The 15,792-nt window shown below is 41.4% G+C and overlaps 1 protein-coding gene across 1 annotated transcript in view; it reads right to left on the reverse strand.

Annotated features, from left to right (window-relative positions):
- Positions 1 to 7,635: 7,635 nt before the first annotated feature.
- The window catches only part of cspg5a (chondroitin sulfate proteoglycan 5a), a 51,392-nt gene continuing 43,235 nt past the window's right edge, over positions 7,636 to 15,792 (reverse strand). Inside the window, 2 exon segments of the mRNA XM_018676114.2 lie at positions 7,636 to 8,694; positions 14,043 to 14,099. Coding sequence (XP_018531630.1) covers positions 8,527 to 8,694; positions 14,043 to 14,099 — 225 coding nt within the window. The 3' untranslated portion in view covers positions 7,636 to 8,526.

Raw genomic sequence — 15,792 nt, forward strand, 5'->3', positions numbered from 1 at the left:
AATTAATGAATGTAAGTCCTATATTCACTTTCTTGTATGGTCTCCACTAATTCTAACAGATTAGAAAAACACCTGGCACTTTAGCTGCTGAATGCACTCAGGAGTATAGTCAGTTTATTAGTTTATCTCTTTAAAAACAGCTGCACGCTGCAGCCAAAAAAGATGCTGTGAGAGCAGTGAGACTAAACAGTGAAGTTCTCTGATGATTTATCATTGCAACCGACATCTTTCACATTACGAACTATAAAGCTATTGCATTTAAGCAGTTAAAGCAGCATCCTTTCACTGGTTGCACTTCAATATACGTTTTCACCACCTCTCTCTACATATTGGCCTGCAATACAATAATCAGCTACATACAAGTTAGGGTCAGATATTATTATCCTCAAGTTCCTCCATGTTCCAAAAGTCGAGTAATAACTCATCAAAACAGAGACTCAGGTTGGACTAGAATCCTGCAACTGTCTCTGAGAAACAAGAGGAGACTCTTCCAGCGGAGATCAATAAAGTGTCACATAATTTATGTTCTGCACATGTATACGCACATCAGTATCATTTAACACTGCTGATTCAGGCATGAGTGAGCTGAATGTACCGGGATCAGAGTACAAACACTGCGTCATGTGAGATGAGTAATACAGAACAATCCAATGAGCTCCCATTGACTCGTCGTTTGGCAAACTGCCTGCTGGTTCTGGTATCATTGATGGCGCAGATACACAAATAACATATAAACAAACGCCCACGTTCCTGCATCTGTGAAGGTTGTCAGCAGCCTTTATGGTTAGAGACTCTCCCCTAAGCAAAAGGTCACAGCGGGGCTGTTTCCTACAGTCCCTGAAGTGCTCCTGAGTAAGACACTGAGGTTCAGTACTGTCACAATACAGTATGGTGTAATAATGTTGCAAACAAATGCAAGGGGGACTTTTTATAAGAAAATTATTTTTACTGTTTTTATGTCACCATCTGTAAATAACTTGAATTGCTGGTTTAGATAAGTATTATATAAATATACTTTAGTATTATTATTTGTAGATGATTCTGGCACTTTGAAAACATGAATGAAAACTCTGAATTTCAACAGAACATATTTTTTAAAATATCATTTGTTAGTATGCCATGACCTTTGTTTATTTTCAAAACTCTTTTTCTTTTAAACAGGACACCATATGTAGCATTTCCCTACTGCTGGTATTTATTAGTTTTCGGGAAAGCAGTGGTCCTTGGCAACAAAATGCAAGCTAGGAACCACTTCATCTAAGTCACCTCCCATGTTTGTCCCATAGACTGTATTATCCTGATCAAACACAGACACTTTAAATACTTCTATATCACACTCCAGCTTCAACCTGAGATACATATGTTGAACTATGGCAGCAAAACCCCACAGAAGTTCTTGTGAATTTTAGGTTCCCTGAATAAGAACTTCTGCTGAACACCAACAAAATGCAACATATACATTCACAGAAACATTTTCAAGACGACAGCCAGGACGGGGAGATGTAAGGGGAACACATTGTCAGGGGGTATAGGGGTTCAGAGTCCATGGTCTGGGCGGCTGACGCTCGTTGATCATGGAGGCAGGCAGTGAGCAAGTGCTGGGGCTGCAAACAGAGCAAGGGGGGGAAGGAGGGTACATGTCGTCTTCCCACCTCAGGACCCGGCCCTTGGCTCTGCTGGGGCCGTTAACAGTCTCAGCGTCGGGCCCATTGGGGATTCTGGGTTTGGTTTTAGGCACCCTGTAGAGATAGACGTCGTAGTGGGCGAAAGGACGACTGGAAGACTTCGACTTAGCCCTCTTGGCGAGGTGGAGCTCCAAGTCGATGGTCACCTTACAGTGTAGGAATAGACGAAAGATACACAAATCAATGTGCAACTGATTAAAAAACACATACTGGAGCTATAGAAAGCACTTGACCTTGTTCCTGTGCTACATTATCAGTCTACAGCCACATTAGTAGCACAGCTGCTCGCATGGCTAAAAGTGCCAGCTGCAGAAACTTAAAATTCACCAAGAGACTCTTAGAAAAAGATAATATCGCCATCTACAATGTTTGACTGATGGGTGATCATTTCTAGGCTGAGTGGTGAAACAGTATCACCCACCCACAAAATCAACCCAAACAAAGAAAACACTACATCACTGACCACAACAACAACAAAAAAGCCACATGCAGAGACTTTATTTAGTCATGGGGCCTCATCATCATCAGCAGCAGAGTATGGTCTCTCCTGGAGCTGAACAGTTGGGTCACATCACTCTCAGCCCTCTGGAGTCACTGCCATCACTGATGCCAAACCAGCCACTCATTCACAAGTAGTGTAGGACACGGGGTGGAGTGTTGGCTGGGGGGGTTGTTACTCTGCTTTTTGACTGGTAATGTACTGCTAGATTTCCATCAGAAAAGAAGCCAAAGGGTCCTGTTCTGATCAGCAGCATTCCTCAGAGCCTCATTAGTAAACTAGACGGTGCCAGAATGATTCATTTAGACTTCGTCCCCCCCTTTGCTTCTCTCGTCTTTCCTTTTGGTTTCAATCCCTTCTTTTCAGGCGGCTTTGTAAGGCACACTGTGTGCTTGTGTGCGTGCATGCATGTAAATCTAAATTAAGCGCACTTGTGCAGTTTTCTTTGTGTGCATATGTATATGTGTCACTGTGTGTTTTGGTTTTTTTTCTTCTGTGTGTTTTTTGTGCATGCATGTAAATCCATTTGTGTACATTTTGTGTTCATCCAAGCATTTTCATATGTGTGTGTTTTTGCATACATAAATGCATGACTTGTGTGTGTGTGCCTTTGCGTGTGCATGCCTCCATCATGCACTGCTATGTGTGTGCGCCTGCATCAACCAATCACGACAGCTCCTTCAGGATCCTAACACCATCATTCCACCACATCGTCAGCCAATCACAGGCTGCTGATGAATCCCAAGTCCCAGCAGGTTTGACTTGGAACAGCAGAGAGAAAAAAAGACTGAGAGAAAATCTTGACTCGCCTTCACATGTTCTCTGTGCCCCCCTTGCACCCACCCTCAGTGCCCTCACTACAAACCACAGAGCATTTTCTCTCCATAACTTTGAGCTGCAAACACAGGATTATATGATTTTGGATTTTTGCAAACAGTGCAAAACACACATGAAAAAATCACTACCGTAACTGACTTCAAACTTTCTACATAACCACTCAAAGCGTTGAACTGCACATGCATGTCATGAGAGCTGTTCATTGCAAACTTATCAATCACCCCAAAGTATAAAACTCAGTGGAACTGAGGAGAGTCTTGTGATAGTTGTCTCCTGGTTTGTTACTACACACAGATGTGATCAATTGTTCACTCAAAAATGTTGATTATAGTAAATTTTCAGCATCTGTACTTTTTTTCTGCTGATAAAAAGACAAGAAATTAAAATCTGACTAAGGTCATGATGAGGACAGTGCTGTGTGTTTGTGCTATGAGACAACTGTAAGTGACAGCTGGGCAGCTGTGTGGGAGAGGATTAGGGTCGTCTGAAGAGATCACAGGTTGAGATGTTGAACCTAAAGTGGAGTCGAGAGCAGTTTTAATGCTCTGATATTCTACAGTTTATTAGTAGATGTCAGTAAAGCTGCATAAGACTCAGTTAATCTGCCTCGTCAATCTATTCGCCTGTGTGTGTGTGTGTGTGTGTCTGTGTGTGTTTGTGTGAATGCAGATGAACCCGGAGGTCACCGAGTTTGGATCTCTTTTTGCTCAGACTGTAGCTTCAGAATGGGTTTCCATAGCAACGACGCCCTCTCTGTCTGAAGATGCATGAAATCGCTGCCAGCAACAGATAAGTGAGAGTGAAAAAGAGAAACAGAGGGACACAGGGATGTAGAGAAAATGTTCAAAAGGTCAGTGGTTATGGAAAACACACACACACACACACACACACACACACGGGGGGTTAATGTGTCCTTTTACTGCTGTGATAAATACGGATCAACCAGTGTCTGTCTTTACATGGAGGGATCAGGCATAATGATGTTGGCGTCCCTGTTCCCACAAACTAAAATGACTATTATTGTTGTTCACACACATCGGTCACAAGAATGCTCTGGAGTCCTTTGCACCTCTGATCCTTGACCTCATTAAGTAATTCCTATAAAGCATTGGACGACCTGTTTCCATAGTATAGAATTTGACAGTGGGAATTGTACTACTGTCAAAAACCATCAGTGTCATCTGAACTGAAAGTGATTTCTTTACCACGCATTTCATTTCTGTGTTTGTACAAAATTGTATAGATGCCAAAAACTCAGCTTTACAGTTTCTGGATGTTGTGGCTACACTTTCAGAATGATGTATGTATGTATGTATGTATTATTGTTACAAACTGCTTTTTAGTGGCTGTAAATTGATGAAACTTGTTTTAGTCTTATAAACAAGCACATAAAGGTTCAGTCTGTCACAGTGTTACTCTGAGGGATGACAGCACCTCCCCCACCCAGCTCCACTTCTCTCTGTTGGTAATGTAATGCCCACTTGTTGCCATGGAGTCCGCTGGTACTTCTGGCTTCACTCGTTTCAGTTCAGGGGACCATCCTTTGGTGTGTGTGTGTGTGTTTTAGCATGTGCAGTCATGTGCTACTGCATGTGCCAACTTCCATAAGTGTGTGTGTGTGTGTGTGACAGGCTGACAAGAATAAAAGATGGCAATAATCACTGCTGCTGTTTTGTAGCTTGCCAAGTGCTGTTTCCTATTCTGGATCTTAAAAAGTCTTTTCTTCTACCTTCTGGGGGCTGAAATGCTCCCTTACCCCCACCCCCTCTTTATTTATTTGAAGAAAGAGAAGGGCACCCAGACGTTCCTTCCACCCACCACCCATCAGCACTCCTCCACCCTGGGAAGGATCCCCCACAATACCACTGTTTAACCCAGCGCCTTCTCAGAATCCAATGGAGAAACCTGACAAAGAGCTGGCGGTGGTGCGGCCTCATCTGAGACCCATTCAGGGCAGTTTATCACATGGGTGAAAGTGTGTGTGTGTGTTGATATTGTACTTCTATCCTTGTGGGAACCAATTAGAGTTTTATATTGAAGAGTGAGGAGACTTAGCTAAGGGGTTAAAGTTTGAATTTGAGCTGCAGACTTGAGACTCAGACCTAATTTAGGACTTGTAACAGACATGACTGCTTAAAGACTTGACTTACTAGAGACCTGACTACAATAAAAAATAAACAAGACAGTCTTGCATATTGCATTACTTGGGGCAGTGCTTTAAAAAGATCACTGTATGCTGAAATGTGCTCCAATGCTGCACCATTTTAATAGTCAGCCATCAAAGACCTGAAAGACTTGGACCTTAAATTGCTGTTTGCTTATGAAGACTTGTGACTGGAATTGAACTTGCACTCTAATAATCCACGTGAGACCTGTCTCAAAAGATTTGGCTTGTCTCTGACTTAAGATCCATGTTGGACTTGATATGACTGATATAAGACTTGACTTTGACTTCTGTCAAATGACTCGAGACTCATCAAAAGACTTGATGCAATGAGACTTGACATAGTCTTGTCTTGAATGACGTGAGTTGAACTCATGTCAGAAGATTTGGCACATAAATTCATCTTCATGTTCTCAACTTGATTTCAAATGACTTGGGACTTGAGTAAATGCCTTGAATTACTCAAGACTACACTTGAACCTCTCCAAGTCTTGTGACTTGTCTTATCATAAATGTCTTAAACCTTAACTTAAACATGTATCAAATGACTTGAATTTGACCCAAATAACTTGAACTTGTCTTGAATGGCTTGAGACAGAATTGACTTCAGTGACTAGTGAATGCATTATGTTGGTTAGAGTCCTCACAAGCATGGAAGTAAAAATGTGTGTGTGTGTGTGTGTGTGTGTATAAGAGAGTGGGAGTGAGCATGGGAAGCTGACAGATGCTTTGTGCATGTATGAATGTAAGTGCATATATGTGTGTGTGCTCTTTTGTGCCAGTTCAGCATACCCTGAATGGAACAACAAAAGTTCTATAGAGCAGAGCTGAAATATGTGTGGGAGGTGTGTGTGTGTGTGTGTGTGGCTGCGCGTAGGCATGCAAGGATGAATATGAGGAGTTATTTCCTATATGTTCATGTGAAAAAACTTAAAATAAAATCATGCTACATCATAAAAAAAAAGATTTCAACCAATAAACTAAGTAGCCAACTCTTCCCTACAAAATTATATATTTGTAGAATCCATCTTGTTGCTATACTGCACCATTTTCATTTTACGTGTTAAAACTGTTTAAAGAAAGCATTTCTTTCTTACTGTGAAGATTTTTGCAACTGAACTTTGTGTGTTTCATGTGTTTGTATGTGTCGTGTCCACAGTGGATGATGTTTCTCATCTCACTCTGTTCTGACAGTAGAAGTATTATTTATTCAGCAAGTGAAAGTGTGTGTGCCTACAGAGGATGTGTTTTTAATCTCACAGTTCATTTCGTAGTGTATGCGCTTCCATTAGTTACGTATTTGTATTTGTAGGTGTGTCTGCATGTGTGTGTGTCCAGCTGGAAACAGGGAAAGCGTCTCTGGAGGCAGGAAACATGCAGAAGCAGCAGACAGGTTCCTGGTGTTTGCCGTCATGATTTATGAGCTGTGAAGACAATTTTCCTAACAGTAGACCAACTGTCAACTCTAAAGACTGTAAAACTCAAAGTCACATCATCGACTTTTGGACTTATATTATATTTCACGCCTGACTCTTGTGAAACCACATCTGTGCAGCTAACATCCATGAGATATGAGAACAATTTCTGTATTGAAAGTTTACATGTGCAACTGTGCCATGTGGTTCTAAAATTCCCATTTTTCCTAAATGAATAAAACTACCTTTATTATGATTTAGCTGTCATGAATGTTTTGGTTTCATAAACCCAGGAGTTACGGGAGCACGGGCCACTCCCCAAGAACTATGTACAGTTTTTCTGAGCTAAAATACTACCTGGCCACCTTGTTTACTGTGTGATATTTTGAGGAATGTGTTCTGGGACAACAGGACAGTTGCACTTTTTGCCCAGCTGGTAATCTATTACTGTTACTGTGTTCAGGTATAGCATGAAAATCATCCAAACATTTTTGGCCACAGTTTTTAGATGGAGAGCACCACCTACATGTTTCACATGCAATGAATGGGTCAAGTTAGACTAATAGATTTTTTTTTACATTTTGAAGTTAATGTTTATCATTTTGACGCTCCTACTTACTTGGTTATTCCAGAGCTTTCAGTCATTTCTTGGCCTTCATCAGCAGATTAAATGAGGTTGTCGCAGAGATGGTTTAGTTCCTGTCATGTGACCTGAGTGTGGAATTCTGGTCATGTGATAACAGCTAAACCTCCTCTCTGACAACTGAACCAACTCCATCTGCTGATAAAGGCCATGAGATGTGGCTGAAAGCAGACCTGTGTTATTTTCAAGGTCAAGAATGAACTTTAAAGCTCAGTATATTCAAGATGATACGCTATGTATTCTCATAATATGGAGTATGTTTGTATGCGGGGAGCCACGTGTCTGACAAGGATCTAAGAAGCTGCGTTCAAAGCCATGCAGAGAGCATCGGAGTTCAGGGGGGGAAAAGAGGAAGGGATACGATGCTGAGGAAAACACAGGATCCACAGAGGTCATGTTAAAAAGGTTTATTTCAACAACTGTCTGAATCTCGTTTGTTTATTCTCTGTTCGAAGTCCCAAAAAAGTACAAAAAAAAACAAAACAAACAAGTACATCAAAGGATTAGAAATCACATCAATGAAAACCAAGACACATTGTGTTGCTTCTTTTTAAATCAATCCAAGCAAATTTTTTTTCCAATATTTATACATACTCACTGGATTAGTCAGACAAACATCAAAACCTCTCAGTAGCTTTATCTTTACGTTTTTTGTTTTTTTTTTACAATGACGTTTTACGTACGTTTTAAACTTCTGTATGATTTCTTTCTTTTTACAAAATACACCAATGCAGGCAGGGGAAGGTGTGTATGTGTGTATACATATAAGTGTGTTTATGTTTTTATCTTTTCACTGTATGTGTTTGCTTCTTATGTGTGTGTGTGTGCGTTTGTGTGTGTGTGTGCATGTGTGTGTGCAGGTAAGAGAGATAAGGGAGAGTAGAGTGACAGCAACAAGGGGGGCGGGGCTGCGAAACAGGGGAGTGAGTGGATGTAAAGGGGGGGAGGGTGGGATTGCAAGGCGGCGGCAGGGTGAGGCTGGCAGGGGCGGGGTTACTCTAGCTTGGGCAGTGGTGGCGGCGGCGGCGGCGGTGGTGGTGTAAGTTTTTTGCAGCGGCCTGGGCCGCTTGGTGGCAGTGTTGCCGTGTCAGAGACGGTTGCAGACTGTGTTGGTTGGCTGGTACATTGGCAGGCTGGTTGGTTGGTTGGTTGCTTGGTTGACCGGTTAGGCGCACTCAGCAGCGGACGGACGGAGAGCAGGGAAGGGTTTGGGGGGTCCCGTTGCCGGCGCACCTCGTCGTTGTCGTGTTGTCAGGTTGCTGGGGTTGTTTTATTTTTTGTTTTCACATCATGTTGTTCTGCAGTGAGTTTACCTCCGAGGAGTTCTCCTCGCCCAGGACCTTGTGGTTCTCGTGTTTGGGGGTCAGAGAGTTGTGGATGTTGAGGGAGTCGTCCTCCTTGGGTGGGGCCTTCACCGGGTCCTCCAGCTTGTTCTGGGAATTAGGATCATCCTACCCAGGAAGGGAGGGGTAGGAGGTGGAGGGGTGGGGGTAGAAAGTACAGTTAGAACCACAATGACAAGTATCATGTTTCATGCTCAGTGGCAACTTTGACTCTGCCAAATGGTGGAAAATTTTGTTTTTGAAATATTTTATAGCCTCGGTGGCAAATTTCAATCAATCCTCACATCCATCTTTGCTAAAAACATTAACAAAGAAAACCAGCTTTTTGTCCCAAGAAACTTTGTCCATATTGGGTGATTCTGCACCTCATACTTCACATTCAAATTCAATGTAGAAGTAGTGTCTTATGTGGAGGTAAATCTTGATTTATGGAACTGACATGGAGCCTATGTAAGTGGCCTTGGTTGTTGTGAGCATTTATACTTGTGTGCTGATGTGTCAGTGGAGGAGATGGTGTGTATGACCACTGAGCTAATTGAGGCACCTAACTGGCCTTGTGTGTGGAGGCTGGGTGATGGATGGGTATGTAGCACTCATGAGTTTGTGTCCTGTCATTTTGTTAACCATTACCACTGTGTTTCCCTAATCTTGGTGGTTTAGTTGCGTAACCCTAACTATACCTTAACCATAGCATTCTTACAATAAGCATGATCTTTCCCATATACAGATACTGTAGAAAGCAGAAATGTTGAAAAGTTTGGCACTGAGCGTCTGGCAGAATCACCCAACTGATGACAGGGCTGAAATAAAACAAAGAGGAACTTTGGCTCAATATGTTTCTGAAAAATCCCAGAGCTTTGGATTTCGTGCACTGTAACAGATTCCCACGTTCCACCTTCATGCTTTAAAGAATGACACCAGTGCATTTACACGTTTTAGCTCCTTAACTACAAATCTTAACCTCACATTTTTGCTGACCTTTTTTGAAAGCTTGTTTTTCCAGGTGTCTATTGCTTTCCATTCATTTCTCTCTACTGTTAAAATCAATAAACAGACTCTCAAACCTTGCCTGAGTTGTATAATCCATTACAGTGGGGATGGTGTTTCAATTGATTCTTGTCAAGTACATTATTGTTGTGCAGTAACTCAAGCAAGTGTCAGGAGTCTGCTGATAGATTTTCATATGGTACAAAAATGAATGGAAACTAATGAATACCTGGAAGAGTTGAAAACACAGCAGCTGAGTTTAATACATAAAATATAGTCGATTTGAAGTATAAGGGCTAAAATGTGCAAATGGATAAATAAATTAAACATTGGTGTGATCCTTTAGAGACTGTCAGAGTGCAGCAACATACCATAAAATATCCACCAAAATAAAATTGTAGCTGTTGCATTGTTACAACAAGCAACGCCAGTCTCAGTATTAGCCATTTCAGTGGTTTGGAGGCTCCACTGTTTGACAATCATCATGCTCGGCTGGCATGTTGTGTTTGGTTGAGGAGACAGTGAGGTGAACTGCATGAGCGATACAACCCTCCACCCTCTCCACCACCCCCCCTCGTTCAGGCAACATGAAGCACATGCACATCCACATGCAAGACCCTTACAACACACCCCATGTAATCGCTCATGCAGAATGCCATATCTCCTCCTGCTTCACCTCCTTTTATTGTCCCTAAACAAAACAAAAAAGAGAAACTGGCCATGAATACCTGACCATCCCTGGCCAGTTATCTGTGGGTACCACCGTCATACATACCCAAACAGTCGCTGGGGGAAAAGATAACGTGATTTTTTTGAGGTTTCAGTTTAAGTCATCTGAATCTAATTAAGGTCAGGGGGAAAAATTGATTGCAGAGTCCATTTTAGCTGTTTTTTTCCAGCCTCTTATCCCCATTAATATTGCATGGCATCATCGACCCTGCTGCGCCGAGGCATCCTGGGGCGTCCGTCTGTACCCACACAGACAGTCAGACACACAAGCTGAGTGTGGTGAGATAGACACAGTCACTCAGGCACACGGGTTGGTACATTCACACACAGACAAGCACACGCACATCAAATTCCAGACCCTGAGGCCTGTGCCATTTACAAACACACCCTAATTGAATGTTTGTGTTTAATTCAATGGCACTTTTAGAAAAGGAAGAGCAGTGAGAGCATTTACCCGCTGGCTGTTGGCCTAGATAGTAACTTCAGGCAGGACGTGTGGATACGTCACTTCCATGGTTACGGGATAGGTGCCCTCTGTCCTCCCGTCAGCGTGAAACTGGAAAATGTTTTTGTTTGTTGGATTTCATTGTTGTTGTTTGCGCATGGGTGGAGGGAAGGCGGGCGAGCAGTGGGTGGGAGGCACAGAGTCACGAGGACTTTAGAGTGGGTGTCATTTTGGGGGAGTGGGAACAGAGATAAACAGGGTTCTGATGATGATGATGATGATGGAGGCACATGGACAGTTCCTAATGTCCTTTTGTCTTTTATTGGGCTCGTAATGTTGGATTGGAAGTTTGCTAAAAGGTACATGATGAATTTGGCATCAGATGGGAATTTTTTAAAATTATCATCACTGCTGAATTGTTTTATGAGGGGATGTTTCTACATATTATTCTTATCAAAGTCCCTATATGTAGATATGTAGTGATAATAACATTTTTGAAATCATGTTGAAGACATTTTTTTAGGTTGATAAATTCCACAAATCTTGGTGGAAATTGATGCAGTCTAGGTGTTGCTTTTTGGGGAAAAGTTTTTGCTTGTGTACAGACTATTCAACAACTATTGAGTGGATTTCCCATGAAATTTAGGGAACATATTCATGGTTCTTCTTGGTTTTGAGTGAAGTGTCTTGACAACTACTGGATGGCCATGAGCTTTGGTACAGATATGCATGTCCCCCTTAGGATTTATTGTAACATCATCAAAATTTTAATGAGTCCAATACTTGAGCTCCTAGTGTCTTAGCATGTTGAAGTTAGCATGTAGCACAGGAACAGTTTCACAGAGCGGCTAACATGGCTGTAGACTCACAAATTAATCTTCAAATAACACACATAAAGGGGCTTTAAGTTAAGTAAAAGAGAAAATCTTGATCATATTCACAGGAGGTGATGGGGTTTATGGGAAATGTGGTCCTAAATTTGATGTTGTATGACCTAATCTTGATCACACTGAATTTCGCAATAACACATATGTATGTCTTTATTATTTATCTCTAGTTGGATTCACTGTGCAGGCAGGTGTGTGAGAGTTTTGTGTTTTGTTTTCATCTGGATCAGCATTTCTTCTTCATCTGTTTTGTTGCAGCTGATTAAATGTGTTTTGCATTTACAGTGTTTGGGAAAGTCAGTGTGTTTGGGCACATACACTTGAGATTATAATATTTGTATTGGCAAGTGTGTGTGCATTAGTCTGCCTGTACTTCCTTCATGACTCCATGTGTGTGTGCTTGTTTGTAATTTGTTTGTGTTTACTGACTGGCTCTTTGTCTCTGTGTATACAGTATATAAGTCTATATTAGGTTTGTGTTTGCATTCAAGAGTGTTTGTGTCTGTTTGTTTGCATACTGTGCACGTGTTTGTGTGGAGCACAGAGGAGTAAGAGGATGAGGTTGTGATGCTGCAGAGCTTTCTTGATTTTTTAAAGGTCCTGTTTTTTTTTTTTAAAGGTCTTAGAGATTTTTTAAAGGTCAGTGAGACAAAAGACATTTGGCAAACAAAGTTGGCAAAATTCAGGTCTCGTTTGTCTTAAGAATTCAAAGGTAATCTCACATTTTCAGATAAATTTAAAGTTTTCTCCTTTGAATACTCTGCAACTTAAAGGTCCTCTGGATGTCTTTTGGCACAAATGAACTGATGTTCTATAAAATCAGTGGTTGAACAATCAACCTGCAGAACGTCCAGAGAAAAGGAGAGTACTCCTCACATTGTGTGATTGACAGATGACCTCCAGGAAGTGCAGTGGAGACAAAGTACAATAATAAAGAGAGATGAAGATGAAAATTGAAGACTTCTCAGATCACTGCTTTACTGTGATGATAATCAATAGGATCTCACTCTATGACGACCGTTCTCACTGCATTAAGGATCATATGGATGTATTCAAATTAAAGGAACAGTTTACTAATTCTTTCTTTCAGTGTCTGGACTTTAGGGGTCAGTTCAGTTATGATCAGTCAGTCTGAGAGCCAATTCAGTCGATGGAAATGAAATCCTCTTAGAAATTACAGCCAGCTCTGCCCGGTCAATTCATTTTCCGTGTTGAATTTATTTAGTATTGACCAAAAAAACGAACCAAAAAAAAAACAATTCCATTTCACCGTCGTTTGCTGCAGAGGAGAGCATGTGGCTGGAATTACTGCGAAGGAAAGATTGAAGACAAACAGGTTCAATCTGCTGCAGTGAATGAAACACAAAGTGTTCTTTTACTGCAGGGAAACATAAGTGCTTTTTGTGTTATTGTTCAGAAATGACTGGACGGTGTGTGTGTGTGTTGGCTGTATGCAAAATATCTGTCTGCATGTTTTATTGTGTTTGTACGTGGTTCAGTTTCAGCCTTCTCTGAAGACATTTACTTCTTTCATTAAAAGTCTCAGTGTGTGTTTGTGTGTTTGTGTGTGTGTACCGCGGCTGTCTGGTGTGACAAGGTCAATACATTTCTTCAGCGGGACAGATGCAGTTTTTATGTCTGTTTCTGATTTTACCTCCAGGCTCTGCAGCTTTACTGTGTGTTAAAGGGCAATTTCACACAATTTTCATGAATTTAACTCTGCAAGGGCTTACATGTAACTCTGTGTCCTTTTTGTGACAGGTTGAAAACACTAAACTGATGAACTTCCAGGGTCATATTTATATAGATACAACTTGTTGAAACTGAGCTTGTAAACAATATTTTAGGATTATGCTTCATCCTTTAGTTTTAGTTGAGCTTCTACTTTTGGTTCCTGACCTTTGAAATTCCACTGTGGGTTTCATGAGATAATAATCTGACTGAGAATCACCATAATTAGCAGCTGAAGAAAACAGTGAGTAAACCAAGAGCTGCAGGTATCACCATAAGGCACATCTTTAAGATACCATCTGTGATCCACATATAAACAAAGAGTCGATCCATCAGCAAACTTTAAACACAGAATTTGAATGTGGAGCTCATAGTTTACTTTCCTTTTTTTAAAATAACATATCAGTAGATTGTTTTCAATAAACACTCGCACTACTTAAATTAGGAAAGGAGAGAAGTTGTAAGTATATTACAGTTGACATTATGTGTGTGAATCTGTTCTTTAGGTTGTGATTTTTTGTTTTTATTTATTTGGTGGGTGGGGATAAGACTAGGATTGGTCCACTGAAACTTGAGAGAGGGTGATTGACAGGGCCACAGTAACAATGAGAGAGCTGTTTGGGAAGGTGAGAGAGGTGGGGGCAGGGACTTATCTGACATTTGGGATTTGGTCTTACCTCACAGTCGGACTCCTCTTTGGTCTTACACTCCCAGGTGTATCTGCTCATGGTTTTCTGAGGGGAGGGGGATGGGGCAAAGGGTTATACTCCTCAAAAACCATTCAAGGCATCCTCAGAGAAAGACAAGATAGAGACGGACAGGGAGAGACAGAGGATGAAGAAAGATTGATTGAAGCAGACAGAGAGAGAAGATGAACGACAGATCAGAGACGATACAGAGAGATTAAGTAGCAAGAAAGATGGAGAGAGAAAGAGGAGGCAGACAGGAAGAGGTAGAGGCAGACAGATAAATTAGACAGAGAGAGATCGAGTGTTGGAGACCAATAGTAGGAGACTTCCTTTTCGGACGACAGCTGATAATCCCAGCTGGCTATAGTATCTCTGAGGTAACACAGACTCTGTTCAAACACAGACTCTCTGGAGCTGCCTGGTTGTTATTCTGTGTTACCAGAGTAAATAGAGCTTTGGATATTTCTGGTGAAGTTCTTGACCATAGTGACAGACACTGGGCTGTTAGTTTGGAAGGGAGTTGAGGTTATTTGCTTTATTAGTGAGTGTATTTTGGGTATATTTGGGGAACTGGTGAGTCGGCATGGTTTTTATGGTTTGGGGGAAACCCATATGTCTAGATGAGTTTTGTATGTGGTTGGAAAATGTGTTAGAAAAACAAACCTGGAAAAACAAACGTTGAACAGTCGTTGGAAATATTTCTGTTATGTTTGTTTTAGGCTGAATTAATGGATGGAAAGATGGGCAGAGTGAGTTGAATCTGGACCATACAGATAACAACAAGAAAGACTGATGCTTAAAGGATAACTTTGGTGTTTTTGAACCTGGGTCTTATTTTCCCATGTTTTTGGGTAAAAGTGATTGATAGGGACAACAATCTTTGGAATTGGTGCAGTATTGAGCAAGAGGAGCTCAACTGGCCACCACAAACAACTGCTGGAATGTAATCCAACTGGGCATTTGTCCATGTCTACACTCAGAAATAAGGCCAAGGTTAAAAAATACTGGAGTTATCCTTTAAACAAAGGCTGACATAACTCATTCACAGATGGGCATCTGGACCCAACCTTTTTTGTTACTGAAGGTGCCCTGTGGAGTTTTCTTGCAAACACAGTTATCTTTACATTCACTGTGTTCCACCAAAACATTCTGAATACTATTCAATCCAGTGGATGAGCAGGGATTTTAGGGGTTGTGATATGTGGATAGTGTTGAGTTAGGAAGTTGACATTTTTTAGAGATGTTGTTAGGAGGTGATGATGGATGTATTTTACTACTGTTTTGTGAGGGACTTGTTTGTCAGGGTAGTGAAAATGGTATTTGGTTGTCCTCTATAGAAACGAGATGTCTAAAACTGTGGAGCTGGCATGACAGAATTACAGAGAATCAACTATGTGCTGTAGCTTGAACAAAACTACTGATGGAGTTGTTAGAGGGTGGTACCACATCTTGAAGAGACTGAAATTCAAATACAAATGAAAACAAAACAAACTCTACCTCAGTTGTAGCACTAGAACTATCCATGCTGCTACAACTACAGCGTTGCCGATACTAGCTACCCATGCTTCAGTTAGTGAGGCACCTGTTGGATCTTTGCTGCCGCCTGCAGGCAGCAGTGAGGCGTTGCATCTCAGATGTTTATCCTGATAGGCCCCGACCATTTCTTACAAATCTCCCACACCTTTAGCTTACCTGGTTGTGGCATGAATCCTGCACCCACCTCCTCCCAGGAAAACCA

Source organism: Lates calcarifer, linkage group LG15 (assembly GCF_001640805.2).
Source record: "Lates calcarifer isolate ASB-BC8 linkage group LG15, TLL_Latcal_v3, whole genome shotgun sequence".
Taxonomy (NCBI): Eukaryota; Metazoa; Chordata; class Actinopteri; family Centropomidae; genus Lates; species Lates calcarifer.